Consider the following 18,153-nt stretch of genomic DNA (forward strand, 5'->3'; position numbering starts at 1 on the left):
CTGCAAGTAGAGAGGGAGAAGACTTTTCCCAGAATACATTCCTTATCCCCTCAGGGGTCATCATTTACATCATATGCTATGTCTTCAGAGCAAAGGTGTCCCAGTGGATTCTCTGGGTTCAAAAACAACTGTTGATTATCATGTTATACTGATTGAGCATATACTGTAACAAGAGTGGACTCCACCAATTTACACACCAGTTATATTCCCAAAATTTTGGTTGGAAATTTAGAGTATATATTAAAAGCTTCCAGAGGGAAATACTATTACACCTGGACACTTCGGCCAGACCATAAAAGCCATTTTAAAGCCTACTGTGTCACTGAACCCTAGTGTTAGCAGGCTACACTGCATTCTGGGGGTTGTGTAATACAAGAAAGAGGAGGGGAAGTGTTCTTCACTTTTATTGGGTGCAGGGCTAAATTTTGATAAAATTTGGAAATGAATAGTGTTTGTTTTTGGATTCTCCCTCCCGAATTATGGTGCCTCTAACCTCTGAAGCCCAAGGTTATGACCCAGGCAAAATCTCTGAAAAGTGGCTCTCAGACCATATCTTTCCAAGTAAGTGTAGTGGACAAGGCATACAGGACTCCTAGGATAGGAAGGACATGAAAGGATGAACTGAGATGGAAGATCAAAAGGGGATGCCAGGTGCCCGTCCAAGGAATGTGAACACAAGTCTTTGATTTGACCATCCTCTGTCACAATAAGACTCTTCAAAACATGGTCTGCTGTACCCTAATCATTTTAGTCCAGTGTTTGTTATCTCAAACTGTAAGGTCATTTGTGGGGGAACAAATTGCAAAACTGGACATGACATGAGAAGACCTAAAACAATGTTTTACCCTTTTTTGTTGATAAGATTACCTTGTAGCATTCCTTATCTCTTCTTATCCCCTCTAAGATCTGTTTCTCTGTATCAATTTAAAATATTTCATTCAAAGTTTGGTTGATGTGGTATGCCATACTAAATATACTTAACCAAATAGAGGAAATAGGACGATAAGTTACACCACAGAACTGGAAAAGGAATTCAGTGTCTTGTGTCACTACATTTTTTGACATTGGCCTTTCCATGATACTGGCTCCTTATTTATATTTAGAAATCATTCCTATATTTCCCCAGATCCACCTCCTTGGCAGCTAACAGGCACTTTTAGACTAGATTTTAGGAGGTTCACAAATACCCACAAATGGTATACACATTTTGTGTATATGCATGAATGTGTGTTTTCTTTCCTGTGGAAAAGGTTTCATAGCTCTCATCAGATTTCCAAAGGATGGTATATGGGATTTAAAAACAAAAAAGGTTTAGAACCACTGCTTGAGAGCTATCTCTTGAGAAATAATATACTAGGAACCGTATATAAAGTTTAAGAAGTGCTAATTGGGCTTTCCTGGTAGCTCAGTGGTTAAGAATCCGCTTGCCAGTGCAGGGGACACGGGTTCCATCCCTAGTGCGGGAGGATCCCACATGCCGCGGAGCAACTAAGCCCGTGCTCCATAACTACTGAGCCTGCGCTCCAGGGTCCATGAGCCACAACTACTGAGCCCACGTGCAGCAACTACTGAAGCTTGCATGCCTAGAGCCTGTGCTCCGCAGCAAGAGAAGCCCACGCACCGCAATGAAGAGTAGCCCCTGCTCGCTGCAACTAGAGAAAGCCCGCACGCAGCAACGAAGACCCAATGCAGCCAAAAATAAATTAATTAATTAAATAAATTTTAAAAAGAAGTGCTAAGTGATCTCTTTCAGCTTCTAAACATTCAGTTGAGGTCATTAAAGGTCATTGTATCTTCCCCAAATAATATTATAGTCCAAAATGAAGTTATTGAGTGAGTAACCCTATATTAGAAATTCCGCCAACTCCCTCTGTTCTAAAGTATCATCTTTTTTCAGGGAGAGGATGTGACTTTGACTTATATTTAAGTATATTCAGTGTATTTTTTCCATCAAAGAATGTCACTGAGTTTTTGGAAGTTAAAGTAAGGAGAAAATAGACCAGTGGTTAAAATTGACATTTGCATGCAGTTTGATCACAGAGAGGCACAAAAGTTGAAAATGCATCAACACCTTTTGCTTTCTTTCTGCCACTGGATTCATAGGCTTATTGACAGCCCTAGGTCATTTGAGACCTCTATTACAACAGTTACATCAATTTATCACTACTTGTTATTCATCTGTTTTCCCACTATGAACTGCTAAAGGGCAGGGTGTCTTATCTTTGTAAGATTTTAATAAATTTATAAAAATTTATTAAATTAAATAAATTATTGGTATAGTTGAGAGAGTAAATTAATAAACGAATTAATGAGTTTCTTCTAGAATGTGAGCCTAATTTGATAATAGGTGATTCAATAATACATATATTTTAGAAAGTCTTTAGCGATTCTTGAAGAAGTAATATGAAGTGTACAGTGAAGATTACATAACTAATTTAGTTGTATAGCTAATATTATTTAATTAAATATTTCTAATAATGCCTGAGGGGATTGTTGTGAGAGTTGTCACTGCAACTGAAAATAAGGTTATTTTCAGGTTCTAGTAATGACATCACTTAAAGAAATGGACATTTAAATTGCAATTTTGTCTTCTGAGTAAAATATTTTTCAAAACGATAGTTAAGTTTTTCCATTTAGAAGAAGGCCTTTAGTTATGTTTTTGTACTGGCTTCTTGCAGAAATTCTAGCATCTATTTAAGTAGAAGAGTATATGAAATTAATGGGTTTTAGTTTAGCCATTCAAGAGAAATAAATGCATGGAGTTAGGACAATACACCAAATCTCAATGTATCTACCTGATTAAGTGGTTTTAGAGAGGATTGATATATTTTAAAAAACATGGGATAATTCATAATATGGGATCATGGTAATACCTCTGATATTTGTTGTTTTAATTCAGTGTCTAATTATGTAAAATATTTTAATGCCTAGGATTTCAAGTGCCAAACTTAATAATTTTTCTCGCTTGGAGCCCACACTTCACCTTCTGGGTGTGCAGTTTGATCAGAATGTGGCCCACAGTATCATCACAGAAAAGCCTGGGGCGGCCACGAAACTCTTATATCAATTGTACATTGCTCTCCAGAGAAAAAAGAAAGGTGTGCTGACTGGAGTGGAAACGCAAACCATGCAACCCCTGACAAATACAAAAGTTCAAAACGTGAAAAGCGAGACTTTCCGAGATGTAAGTACATAAAGAAACATTATAAGCATATCACAATATAAAGCTTGGTAAAGGGACACAGCAGTGATGTTGCATTCTCAAAGAAGCCCCATCGAGCATATATGTTCCCTGATGTATGTTACTGGCCATATTTGGGTTTTATTTTATATTAATATTTTCAATTCATTTATCCATTTTTGATGCCTGTCTCCATCCTATCCACCAATTGCCAATAACTTATCAATCGTTTGCTCCTAATTCCCAGTGCTTTCTATGCCTGCTCCTCTCATTCCATTTCTACCCCATCCTATCTGCTCAGACCTCCTGCTGAGCTACTGCAGTAAACTACTAACGCGGCTTCCGATCTTCAGGCTTTCTACTGGAGGTTAATCAACCACTAGGTGAATCTGCCCTCAATTCCACTTTTGTTGGTTTCTTCTGCTCAGAAACCTGCTAATTTACAAATAATCTTGTCACCAAGTTAGACTAGCATCCAAGTTCTTTCACTAAAGAGTCTCATTCTGTCTTTCTAACTTTATTTCTTCATAACCCTCAGCATAAAGTCTTTCTTCTACATTGATTGGCAGCCTGTCCTTGAATAGGACTTGTATATTTCTGCTCTTCCCTCTCTACCACCCAAGCTCACCCTTCTCCTCTCTCCGCTTCCCCCAAACTTTCCTCCGTCTACTCTGTGCAACCTTCCCAGTATACATGGACTCTTTCTGCGGAGCTCATAGGGCACAGGTAATCGTTACTCTTTGGTGTTAACCTCCTCTTGCTGATAGTATTGACTAACTTTCATTATTTATCTGTCATATGGCCTCACAAGATTTTTAGTTCCTCAAGTTCAAGAAATATGCCTAGTACAATGCTTTCAACATTGCAAATACTCATGAAGTGTCTCTTGATTATTTGATACAACTCTTTAGTTGACAAATCTCTGTAGTTCCTGTGCTGTTTCCTTATGATAAGTGAAGGCCATTAACTTTTCCAGGTCTGTAGGATAATGGGGAGTACTGTACTGATGTAATGCATAAAAATAAATGAAAATAATTAAATTTTAAATTTTAATTTATGAAGCAGCAATGACAATAAATGTGAGAGCTACTTCCACTTTTAGATTTGTCTACTCTTGGTGGACATCCTTATGAGTCTGGTAGCAGAATGAACTCAGCACCCACAGAGAGCTAGAAATTAGATTAGGCTGAAAGTCAATAACTTAGTATCTCATCCTGCTTCCTTCACGTGCAAGCTGGTTAACTTTGGGTCAGTCCCTGGAACAGTCTCAGTCTCACTTTATCCAACTGTAAAAACAAGGATGTTTATCTCTACCTGCCTGAGAGTTAGGTTTTTTGGTAACTTCAAGAAAAACAGTATATAAGAAAATTCTTTGTAAAGTATAAAACAGTCAGTGTAAACAAGTGCTACAAGTGCTGTGGAGCTGAGTCCAAACAAAAAACCATTGGGTTTAATGTTGGCCACGGTGACCTTCCAAAGTCAATTACTCATTTATTGAACAAAGATCTGTTGGGCTTCTACTTTATGTCAGGCACCAACACAGTGAGTAGTACAGGAAAACCCCCAATTCTCTTAGAGCTTACATTTTGGGGAGAGAAAAATGTTTCAGCAGAGTGGTGTGGATTGCAGTGGAGATGAGGAAGAATGGAGCACAGACTATTCTTTCAAGACATGTGGAGATAAAGGAGAAGAGAGAATAACAGTAGCTGCAGGAGAGAAGCTCAAGAGAAGTGTGAGATTGTTTGTTCATTTTATGGAAATGGAGACTGGAACAACTTGGCAGTTGAGAAAAAGAATCAGTGGCAGGTGATGAGTGGTGTGAGGACCCAAGTGGAAGGAGACCCTCTGGGGAAGAAAAGAGGAAGAATGAATCAATGGTTCAGATGAAGGAGGAGACATCTTATGAAAAAAGTAGACATGCCTTTTTCTTTGATATAGGTGGAGGATGCAGGTGTCTATTACATGTTAATATCAATAATGATGAAAATTTATTGAACATACATAGTGAGATGCCAGGCCCTGTTCCAGGTGCTTTATGTATATTATCTCATTTGACCTTCACAACCATCTTATGAGATAGGTACTTTTATTATTCCCATTTTACAGATGATAAAACTGAGAGAGCTTAGGTAACTTGCTCAACTTCATGAAACTAGTAGGTAGTAGAGCTAAGCCTCAAACCTAGGCACTCTGACTCCACACATTTAACAGCAGGCTATTTGATGGCTCAATGGATATTTCCTGGGCTGGGGGGAAATAGAATTAAGTTGAACAACAAAAAAAAAATATATATATATATATATGTTGCAGTGGGGTGGTAGGATGTTGAAGGACCTTACATGTTCGTTGCCACTGTGAAGATGGAGGCCAGGACATTTTTAACAGGGCCTTAACTGATCTTCTGTGTAAGTGTCAGTATCTACTGAGGCAGTTTTAGAAAAGAAGGACCAAGAATGGTTTGAGCAATGGTACCATTTTAAAAAAGTTTTTTAGTAAGTCATCAGCTTCTAAGTAGATTACTTTCGAATATAAAAGTTTTAGTTAAATACGTTAGCCATTGCTCTGTGTCCCACTTCACAATCATCACTGAGAGTTCATTTTCTTTTACTATTGTACCCTCATTGCCAGTGGCCTGGAAGTTTTCATTATTTCTTCACTTTTTACTAGGAAGTGGCTTAAGTAATGGACAGAATCTAGCTTCTTATATTATCTCTTTTATGTTGAAATTGGTTTTATAAATTATTTTTATGAAAATGTATTTGTAAGGATACAAATACCATTCATTGAAAATTAAACTCAGGGCAAAAAGTTTAATTATAAAAAGTATATATGAGACTTTTGTAAGAAGGCATTCAAATCATGCATTTTTATTGTCCTTACATCAGTTAAGGGTGTGAGTGATTGGTATGGGACTTGAATTTGCTTTAGCCATCAACAGTAGTAATTCACAGAAATTTTATTTTGAAGGCAAATTTTATGTGTGCTTATAATGACAATATACTCTTTTTTCTCTAATAATGGAATCTTCTTGAAATGCTTTCTTCATTTGGAGACATAGAAACCTGATACCACGTCAAACTGATTTCAATCTGATGCAGGTTACACTTAGGTTTCAAGAAAAATATAAGCACACGAACAAAGATCTTGTCCACATGCATATTGAGAAACTTGAAAAATTTCAAAAACTCCAGGAAGAACAAAGATCTTTTAAAATCTAAAAGGTTTTATAGAACAATTTTTCCAGAAACTCATTAGTGCATAGTATATTGTTTGCCACTTATGTCTATATTACGCATTGCATAAGCATGAATCCAGCCCGAGCTGCCAGCTCCCGGTACATGACTCATGCTCTGCCTGCTCTCACCTTTCTCTCCCTCACTTTTCCCCTTTCTCTGTCTCCACCGTTGCTGATGGTCGCATCTCCCTGCGACTAAGAACTAGAACTGCCATGCTTTGGAACAGTGGGACAACTTGACCTCTTTTTAAGCTGTCTGGTAGAAATGAATGCTTCAGATGCTTTCGTGATATGGGGGAGGGTTGCCACCAGAATGAAAATACACACATTTGATCGGCATAATTTGGGGATTCCAAAATTGTGTTTCAATATCATACTTTTCAAAATAAGTTATATTGACACTTGCTTCCTAACATTACACAGTTGTAACACCCAGTCCATTGGTTAATTGCTGAGTTCCGAAAATTTCAATGGAAAATTTGTATATCTGTGTACCTGTGAGTGTATAACATTGCATATTATTCTGATGTACTGAATAACTAAACTAATGTGTATGGGATATTTAGCAACGCTTGAGCAGAAGACGACAAAATGAAATAATGGCTAAAATCCAAGCAGCTATCATACAGATTCCTAAACCCGCATCAAACCGTATTCTGAAAGCACTTGACACTCAAAAAATGTTGAAAAAGAAAAAAGAGGCAGAGGTAAGTGATAACCTTTTAATAATGTGTTGTGTTTATCTTAACAAAAGGATGATCTTTCCCTAAAACATATAGAGAGACTTCCCTGAACTCCCTACTTCCTTTTCAAATTACTTCTGGTATTGTCCCTTCTCATTTAAAACTCCTCCACCATATGCATATCCAATTCATTTTATAGTTATTTGTTCAGAAATAGAGAATGTAGCTTTAGGACAGGGATGGCAAATTCTGTTAAATGACAGAACCTGTGTTCCTCCTGTGTTGTGGATTCTGTGGTCACTAACAAACTATGCCAGAGTGGGTGCTGTTGTAATGGGTCATGATACCCCTGGGTACAACAGGGGCCAGTCCAGGTACCCATACCATGCAGGTGCCATTCCTACTATTTGCTTTTTCTCATTACCTCCTCCCCATGCTGCACTGTCTTTCTATGAATCCTAGAAATGTTAAGCAACTTGCTTGCTCTCATCATATTTAAATTTAAGATACTTACACTATTGATATTTTACTAGACCATACCAGCTGTCAATCATTACAATAGGATACAATCTCATTATATTTCACAAGGGAACAATACTACATTTTGATACTAATTCCTGCAATCTACACTGCATACTGCTATAATGATTGTTAGGGATAGTCCCTCCCTTAAGAAAAAAGATTAATAACTACCATTTACTGATCATCTGCTATATGCCAGGCTGTGGGTTGGGCACTTCACATCATCTTTAATTCATAGATAATTCTCTAAGTAGGGTATTATTTTCCCCATTTTTTAGTTACGGAAAATGAGACTCAGAAAACTGACATATTTTACCCAAGTACACAAGGCTGTTAAAGCAGAGATTGAGAGGTCTCTCTGATTTCTAAATCCATTGCATTTTATATTAATTCACATTTTTTTAATGTTAAAAAATCCTATAGTTAGATTCTAAAAAGTACTACCCACAGAGGCTTTTTTCCTGACCCCATTTTAGTAAAAGTATTTAATTCTCCTGTTTCCCTGAGTTGATTAAAGCTTATTAATAAGGATTTGCAGGAGGCAGAGGATCAGCTAAAATTAATTTTCAGAGAGCAAATTAATAGTGTAGGTAAGGTTGCACAACCTTAAATGTTTAAAACACTCAAGATGATTTTAAAGAAATATTTATGTCCAAAAACATGCTTATTCTCATTTAAAAGAATTGTAATTAACAATGCACTTCCTGACTGTTTGATAATCTTTATTCTCATTAAATGCCCTTTGATGTACTGTCAGAGCTAGACTTGTGAACTGAATGATTCGGGTTAGGCAGTTTTCACCTTCTTTTAGATATATTTAGCCTAGTCTAAAAGTAACAAATCAGAATAGAAAAATATTCTAGAATGTAGCTTTTCAGATCTCGCTTCCCAATTAGATTGAATTAGTAATGCATGTCACTTTATAAGTTTGAATGAATGTGGTAAATGAAAATGTTCAATGTTTTTTTAGAGGTGAAAAACTGATAATGAATTTCCTTTAAAGGATGTGGCCAATGAGATTAAGAAGTTTGAAGCATTAATAAAAAAGGATCTCCAAGCAAAAGAAAGGTGGGGTGCAAATTATCTCAGTAATCACAAAACTACATTTCGTTCTACTTTAACTTTTGAATATTTAGAAATAGTTTACCTGAAATAGCTGTTCCAAAGATGTTTTCACCTTGTAGAATCTTAATTAAGAGCATATATTAAGGAAGATAAATGAGCTAAAATTCAGATTAGTTGTTCATTAACAATTTTTGTAAAGATCAAAAGGGAAAGTGGCTATTATGAGATGTGATGTTAATTTATTTGTCTACGTTTTACTTACCCTTGTAAGTTCACACATGTTTTTTAAACACTCATTAACATTTTTTCAAGTTACTATTAATTTACATTTGTCACAAAAAAGCCATTATTAGACGCTAGTTTGGTTGCTGTCATGTTGCGTCCTCAGCATTTAGCACAGGGACCAGCAGTAAAAAGTTGTTGAATGAGTCTGTTGACTGAATGTCACTAAAACAGTTCAATGAGTTCTTTACAGAAAGTGCCTGGTTAATGGGCTTCTTCTTCCTAAAGATAAAGATCTTCTCCCCTTTTGTTTCCTATTACGGGTCATTGACTCACGGAAAATAATTGATTAGAGAGTACACATATACGAACAGCTTGAATTTCTCTGCATTGTTTTCATGGAAACTATCTAAACTCTACTCATTTATGTTTTATAGAATAGGAAATAAATCTCTTAAAGAAGAAAAATATACATGAATTATATACTTCAGTTCCATATTAATATTTTTGAGGAGAGGGAATATAGTCAAATGAGGAGGAATAAGAATAAGCTAGAAGGAGAAGTGGAGAGGAAGTCAAGTGTGAAAGGAAAGTGAAGCAGAATGAAGAATGTATACATTAATTGCCTTTCCCCCTTCCCTCTGCAGAAACTCCTGATGCCCTCCCCATATTCATCAGTGCTCACCTCACTCCTAAAATAACCACAGCCCAAGCCTACTCCCCCATGCAGCTGCCACCTGACCCCCACCACGCCCACCCTTGACCTTGGCCCATGAAACCACTCCACTTCTTCCAACTCTTTCACACATCTCACCAGCCACATGCTCCGGAGTGACAAACGGACGGTGTCCACCAGAATGACTATCTTAAGATATTGAAACACTCTGTTGCTTTTCGTGAATGGTATTCTCTGCAGCCCCGCAGCCCACCCCTTTCCTGGGACGCCTCGATTTCCACACAGTTTAGCAACCAGAATCAACACCAAGCACAACAGCGTCTTCAATCCCTGTACCAGCATCCATTCTGATTCGTTAGTGTCCTTGCCCTGTCCGTGGTTCAATGTTTTAAAGATCCTTCCTGTACAAACATTCACCCTGATCCTCATTGCCTTCCCAGCCCAACCTGAACCTAGGCCTCTCTATCAGTTAGCTTAGAAACCCCGAAACCAGAGTGGGTTAAATTAGATGGATATTTACTTCTCTCTCCTATAATATTAATAGAAATCCGAAGGTAAGCAGCCCAGGGCATGTGTTGCTGCTCCAAGGTCAACAAGGACTGAGCCTTCCTTTTAGTTCCACTGTCCTGATGTGTGGTTTCTGTCTTCAAAGTCACGTTCGCAAATAAGAGATAGCTTCCGAGGCTCCGGCCATTTGGCCCACGTTCCAATATCAGGAAGGAGGAGAGGCAAAAAGTGGATATCCCATCTGAAATCGCTCCTTATACGAGCCTTCCCAGAAGCCCCATATAACATTTCTGCTTATGCCTTATTAGTCAGAATTCAGTCACATGGCCATACCTAGCAGAATGGGAGGCTGGGAATTGTAGACTTTAGCTGGGTAAGTTGTTTTCCTGAATAAAACCGTGGCTCTGTTTTGAGGGAAAAGGGAGGGAAATAGCAGTGTCTATCACAAGTCCTTTCTCTGCAGAAGCCTCCACTTGGTCTTGCCAGAGATTTACCACTGGGGGCCCGTGAGATATGGACATCCTCACTCCTCAGAGCAGCAGGATAGGGCCTGGGGCAGCTAGAGTCCCTGGACCAGTCACCTGTGGCTGTGAGCAGCCCCATCTGTGACTCCAAATCCCTTCCAGTACACTTCACAAAGGACATTTTTTCTGATGGACCCCCAAATAAAAAATGTTGAGAAGCACTGGTCTAGAGCAAACTTTTAAAGAAAAAAGAGCTATGGTACAATATGGCCTTTCTTAATCTCTGTTATTGACCACTGCTTCTTTAGTTCATTCTGAATCCTTAGCTTAGAATCAAGCATGTTCTGGGCTTTTCCAGAAACTTCACACTACTTGATGACAGAGAGCACTAAAATCATCTCTTGGGTTGACCTTACGAGCAATTTCTACAGCTGCCCCTTTCACAGCCTGCTCGTGAAAGACTTTCCCGGGATGTCAGTTCAAAGTCTATCTTTTCTCTTTTGTGAAAGAATGAAATGATGTCTGAGTGAGAGCAATGCAAGAACAGCCACTGCTGCTTTTTCCCCACATGAACTATTTCTTTATTTTTTAAGACAAATAATAAATGCCATCTGCTATTTGTTTCTTTAGCTGAGGCTGTTGGCTGCTGTAATCTGACATTTGGATTCACAGATTTACCTTAGTCTCCTTCTAGCAACTGCTTATATATATACACAAATTTGGCCAAGGTTCCTATCACTAATAATTCATACACGTACAATTATTAACTCTATGGAGGCCTGGCAAGCAAACAGATATAAAGAAAACATAATTATTGCCCTCAAGAAACCCACATCTCAGTAAGATGAATATTTATTCAAGTAAATATCACGTAGCTTTCTTCAGGCCTTAATTGGCATAAGACAGCAGATGGGTGTATGTATGGATGGTTGGACAGACTGATTGATGAACAAAGGAGAACCAGTATCTCAAGTACATTGTTGGTGGCATAAATACAGTGTTGAGAGAGCTATTAACCCGTGCTCAATCTGAGGCAAAATCTTTTAAACAACACATTTAAGTAAAAATATAGTAAGGATTTTGATGAAGGATCTGAAAAAGTTATGCCACACAATTTTCATAAATAATTGCACTAAATCTTAATAAATAAATAGGGTTAAAATTTGTCTTTGATCTTACTGAGGCTTTGTTAGCTACACAATTTCTGCTCAGTGACTCTCAGTGACAGAATACAATCAAAGGTTGAGCCCCTGCTGATAAAATAACCAGAATTTCAATGTGTGATTTTTTAAGTTATATTACACTTGTACAGTGCTTCTTAGCATATTATTTGAAATTTAGCAGACATTAGCTACATGTCAGGATTATGAGGCACAGGTACACAGGAGAGTAAACTAGGATACTTTTCTTCTGCGCTCAGAGTTCAACTGGAAGCAGCAAATGTACAAATAATGAACTATAATAAAATATCCGTACTGTAAATATGTGATTATTAAACAGAACTAATTATAACTTAAGAATTTTAATTCAACTATGTAAATGATTTTGATCTTTGATTTAATGAAACTGCATGGCCACAGATTAAAAACAACACGTGTGATTATTCATTAAACATGAATTAGCTATGCTTTTATAAGAACACTTCTATCTATATGAGAATTGATGACTGTTTAATCCCTGCATACCATAATAATGTGTCCTTGTATTTTGAATAAGATTATAAGTTATATTTTAAACTGAACACATCAATAACTTATGACATTAAGGATAATAATTATTCATAATATTAAAATTCATTATTTCTTGGCAAGTAACGTTATATCTTATACCATTGTACTGTTGTATGTTTTTAATTTTGTAAAGAGTATGCAGATGAGAATTGATTATTTGATCCTTATGTACATAACAATGTATCTTTTACTTTTAAAGGCAACTTTTGAATGAATCTATAAATTCTGTACTAAGCCACCATTTGCCTCACTAAATTGAGTGTGTTTGCTTTCTGTTGGTGAGACCACCAACTCTTCCTGATCAGTAAGTTCTGGACATGAGGTAGGACAAGAGCCCCAAGGTAGATCTTCTCACTTGGGTCTCCAGGACTTGGGCAAAAGGCTAGGTCAGACCTGTGGTGCAAGTCAACTCTCCACTGCTGAGCTTCTAGTAAGAGCTGGGCTGCTGTCCTAAGGAGTCGGAAGTTACTGGGAGCTCATAGAGCAACTTGCATTCACATAGGTGAGAGGAGAGTTGTAGTGGACAGAACCATCCATGGACGTACTCTCAGAACCATCCATGGACGTTTCTGCAGAGGGAAGGGGGAAAGTCAGTCTTTAGTCCTCACATTAGTGTACCTGGCCGACTCTTGTAGAAGTATGCCTTCCCTGACACTTGGGTTATCAATATTGCCTTACTCTTGACTCCAAGCAAGGGAGGCAGGAGGCCTAGAACCAGCAGGAAGAAGAGGGAGAGAAATCCAGAATCTCTGGGCACAGTGAAGGTCATGAGAAGTAAAAGAGTAAGTAGGCGCCAGGCCTAGAAAGAAGGCTATGCTAAGGACCTCACAGATACAGAGTCCAGAAATGGGGTGAGGCAAATGGAATCTGTTGATAAGCTGTGGATCTCACACTGAAGTTCTAATATTTGCTTCGATGCTTGTATTAATAAATGAACAGAGCACTCAAGGGAGCCGTCTCCAGAGGTCTTCCTCCACAGTCACAAGTAGTGGTGTGTGATTGAGTTATTTTCTAAAATTTAAATAAAAACTATTGTCCTTAGTGCATCCAAGACTTCTTTAGATACAACAGACCAGACAACCACTGATTTGTTAAACACTTATTCGGATGATGACTACATTAAAAAAATCCAAAAGCGCCTCGAAGAAGATGCTTTTGCACGAGAGCAAAGGGAGAAAAGACGGCGGAGACTCTTAATGGACCAGTTAATAGCCCACGAAGCACAAGAGGTAAGATATTTAATTGTTGATTGAATAATGGTGCTGCAAGATTTTACAAAATGTAGTCTTTTATACACACGTATGTGTATCTTATGTATGTATTATGTGCTACTCTGAATCAATGTCACATCCTCACATCATAACAGCAAATAACATTCAGAAAACAAATCTACATAAAACATTTACTAAAGAATCTAAAATCTGGTAATGGTTATACAGCATTGTGAATTTACTTAATTGTACATTGAATTGTACACTTAAAAATGAATTGAAATGGTAAATTTTATGTTATGCATATTTTACCACAATAAAAAATACTGACAAAATAGGAATCTAAAATCTATGTCAGCCATGTATATCTATTGTTACATTTAGAGGTAAAAAGGAACTTTTCATCCCAGTTTTATTAGATATAATTGACAAATAAAAATTGTATATATTTAAGATGTATAATATGATGTTTTGATATATGTACACATTGTGAAATGATTACCATAATCAAACTAATTAACACACCCAAAACCTCAGCAAAAAAAAAAAAAAAAAAGTTACCATTTTTGTGTGTGTATTCGGTGAGAATACTTAAGATCTATTTTTATAAGTTCAACTTTTTTAGATTCCACATTTAAGTGAGATCACGTAGTACTTGTCTTTCTATGTCTGGCTTATTTCACTTAACATAATGTCCTCCAAGTTCAAACATGTTGTCACAACTGACAGACTGACAGGATTTTCTTCTCTTTTAAGGCTGACAGTATTCCATATATATACACACACATATGTATGTAAGTTTGTGTCTCACATTTTCTTTATCCATTCATCCATCAGTGGACACTTAGGTTGTTTCTATATCATGGCTGGCCATTGTGAATAGCGCTGCTGTGAACATGGGAGTGTAAACATCTCTCTGAGATACTGATTTCATTTCCTTTGGATATGTACCGGAAGTAGGATTGCTGGGTCATATGGTAGTTCTATTTCTAATTTTTCAAGTAAACACTATACTGTTTTCCATAGTGGCTGTACCAATTTACATTCCCACCAACAGTTTACAAGCGTTCCCTTTTCACCACATTCTTACTAACACTTGTTATCTCTTGCTTTTATTTTACATTTTTTGATAATAGCCATTCTAACAGATATGAGGTGATGTCTTATTCGGTTTTGATTTGCATTTCTCTGATGATTAGTAACGTTGATCATCTTTTCAAATACCTGTTGGCCATTTGTTTGTCTTCTTTTGAGAAATGTCTGTTCAGGTCCTTTGACCATTTTTTAAATTGGGTTATTTGGTTTTTGGCTATTGAGTTATTTGAGTTCCTTACATATTTTGGATATTAACCAAAATGTATGGTTCGCAAATAGTAATTTCCCCCATTTTGTAGGTTGCCTCTTCACTCTTTCGATTGTCTCCTTTTCTGTGCAGAATTTTTAGCTAGATCAAATCCCACTTGTCTATTTTTACTTTTGTTGCCTGTACTTTTGGGGTCATGTTAAAAAAATAATTGCCTAGACTATTGTCAAGAAATGTTTTTCCCTATATTTGCTTCTAGTAGTTTTATAGTTTTAGGTCTTATGTGTAAGTCTCTAATCCATTTTGAATTGATTTTTATATATGGTGTGAGATAAGGGTACAGTATCATTCTCCTGCATGTGGATATCCAGTTTTCCCAGCACCATTTGTTGTTGAGACTCAAGATTGCTTTGGCTGTTTGGAGTCTTTTGTGGCTCCATATGAATTTTAGTATTATTTTTCTATTTCTGTAAAAAATGCCATTGGAATTTTGATAGGAATTGCATTGAATCTGTAGATCACTTTAGGTATTATGGACATTTTAACATTATTAATTCTTCCAATCCAGGAACATGGGATATCTTTTCCATTCATTTGTGTCTTCTTCAATTCCTTTAATTAATGTTTCATAGTTTTCAGTGTGGATCTTTTGCCTCCTTGGTTGAATTTAATCTTAAATATTTTATTATTTTTGATGCTATTGTAAATGGGATTGTTTTCTTAATTTCATTTCAGATAGATCATTGTTAGTGTGTAGGAATGCAAATGATTTTTATATGTTTATTTTGTATACTGAAACTACTGAATTTGTGTTTTGGTTCTAACATTTTCTTTTAGTCAGTCTTTAGAGTTTTCTATATATAAGATCATGTCCTCTGCAAACAGAGACATTTTACCTCTTCCTTTCTGATTTGGATGCCTTTTCTTTCTCTTTCTTGCCAGATTCCCTGGTTAGGACTTCCAGTACCAATAGAAGTGGTGAGAGTGGGCATCCTTGTCTTATTTTTGATCTTAGAGGAATGGTGAAAATCTAAAAGCTTTTAGCATCATACCTTTAGGTATGATGTTAACTGTGAGCTTATCATATATGACCTTTATTATGTTGAGTTACATTCCTTCTATACCTAATTTGTTGAGAATTTTTATCATGGAAGGATACTGAATTGTTTCAAATGTTTTTTCTGTATCAATTGATATTATCAAAAAGGGAACTTTTAAATGAAAACATGGAAAATTAATTAGTCCTCTCAGTTTGATCTACTCCAGTGGTTCTCAGAGTGTGGTTCTTGGACCAACAACATGAGCATCAGCAGGAAACTTTTAGGAATGTGAATAATTAGGTCCCGTCATCCGTGTTAACAGGCCCGCTAGGTGATTTGATGCAGCTATAGATTGAGAATCACTGATCAACTCTTATGTTGAACACATATTTACTGAACCTCCTCTGTGCTCTGGGGACTTGTCCTAGTTCCGGGATACAACAGTGAACAAGAATAATGGGAAATCTGCTCTCACAGACCTTGCTGTTTGGGAGAGGATCTGTAAACAAACAACTACATTGGAGTGTGGAGGAGCCATGAGGGTGATGGGAGGGACAGGTGACACATGGGAGGGAAGACCAGCCCTGGCCTGGTTCAGAGATGATTTCTGGAGGGGGATAGCACAGACGCATGAGGAAGGGTCGGAGTTAGCTAATTGAAGGTGGGGGTGATTTTAGGGGGTGGGGATGGGGGTTAGTTTCCAGCAGAAGCCAAAATGGTGGAAGGCAAACTGTGTCTCCAGAGAGAATATCATATGGAAAGGCTCAGGGCTTTTAGCAAACTAAATGTCATCAAGCAGGAGTCACCAGAGGTCACATCATAATAGGCCTTGTAAGATATAAAGAGGCAAATAGGAGATTTTATCCTGAGTGCAAAGGGGAACAAGAGTGACAAGGCTAGATTTGCCTTATAGAAAGATCGCTCTGGCTTTAGTTTTAAGAATATGTTACAGGAGGGCTAACCAAGTTATAGTTGTTGCTGTAATCCAGGTAAGAAACTATCCCCATTTAAATTTAGGGGAGTGGCGGTAGTGATGGAGAGAAGTGGCTTCAGGAGCTATTTTAGAAGTAAAATCAATGGGACTTACTGATTCATTAGACATGGGGGAATGAAAACGTGGAATGAGGGGCCCAGTGTCTGGCTTGGACAGCTGAGTGGATGGAGGAGTCATTTGCTGTGATACAGAAGATGGTAAGAGGAACGCACTTGGGGAGGAAGGTGATTTGAGTTGTTAATGTAAATAGGACAAATCTGTATGTCTGAAATGTGAAAGACCATTTGAAGATACTTCTTTTATTCACCTGACCACATCTGGTCTGCTCAGTGGTTCTGTTAACTGAAGGGAAATCCAAGCTTCATGTAAGTATGAAGAAGTGAAACTGTTCATCCATGCGATCACTCCTTTCCTAGTGAAAAATTCAGAGAATAACTCTGCCATCTCTTTGTGCTAAAAGGTTATTTCTTACTTCAGATTCACAAATATTTTTACTCAGCTTGATAGTCACTCTTTTAATTAAAAGAATTACAAATTATGAAAATTAGATGATTAAAAAGTAGATTTTAGGGGGCTTCCCTGGTGACGCAGTGGTTGAGAATCTACCTGCCAATTCAGGGGACACGGGTTCGAGCCCTGGTCTGGGAGGATCCCACATGCCATGGAGCAACTAGGCCCGTGAGCCACAACTACTGAGCCTGTGCGTCTGGAGCCTGTGCTCCGCAACAAGAGAGGCCGCGATAGTGAGAGGCCCGCGCACCGCGATGAAGAGTGGCCCCCGCTTGCCACAACTAGAGAAAGCCCTCGCACAGAAACGAAGACCCAACACAGCCATAAAATAAAATAAAAATAAATAAATAAAAATAAATAAAATAAAAAGAAGATGAAAAGCTGTCTTTAAAAAAAAAAGTAGATTTTAAAATAACTACCTATTTCAAGTTTCATTAACTAGCAATAGGATTTTGAACACACTTTCATTTATTTTACAAAACAGTTGTGTGTTGGCTGCTAGGTTTTTTCTTTCTATTTTTCTGCTTATAATCCATGATTGATATTTACCTAGAAAGTGGGGTGAATGAATTCTTTCTAGCTTTCCTCACTTTCAACCAGGATGCTCTTAGCGTTGATTTTTTAAGGCTCTAGCTGGAGATCTGTTCAGGGATCCAGCAACCTAAGAGACATTGAAGGAGGTCGGTGCTCTAACTAATGATATTTCCACCAAGGGAGCTCATCTCTGTGCTGCTTCTTCTCTGTGTTTGGGGAAAATGCTACTTCTAGAACCAGGCTGGGTCATGCAGCAAGGGACCTCCGCTCCCACTG

At 37.5% G+C, this 18,153-nt stretch overlaps 1 protein-coding gene across 1 annotated transcript in view; it reads left to right on the forward strand.

Moving 5' to 3' along the window:
* SPEF2 (sperm flagellar 2) overlaps positions 1–18,153 on the forward strand; it is a 174,551-nt gene that overhangs the window by 13,469 nt on the left and 142,929 nt on the right. Inside the window, 5 exon segments of the mRNA XM_068535229.1 lie at positions 2,932–3,183; positions 6,231–6,402; positions 6,983–7,123; positions 8,625–8,689; positions 13,328–13,514. Coding sequence (XP_068391330.1) covers positions 2,932–3,183; positions 6,231–6,402; positions 6,983–7,123; positions 8,625–8,689; positions 13,328–13,514 — 817 coding nt within the window.

The sequence above is a fragment of the Eschrichtius robustus genome, chromosome 2 (assembly GCF_028021215.1).
Source record: "Eschrichtius robustus isolate mEscRob2 chromosome 2, mEscRob2.pri, whole genome shotgun sequence".
Classification (NCBI taxonomy): Eukaryota; Metazoa; Chordata; class Mammalia; order Artiodactyla; family Eschrichtiidae; genus Eschrichtius; species Eschrichtius robustus.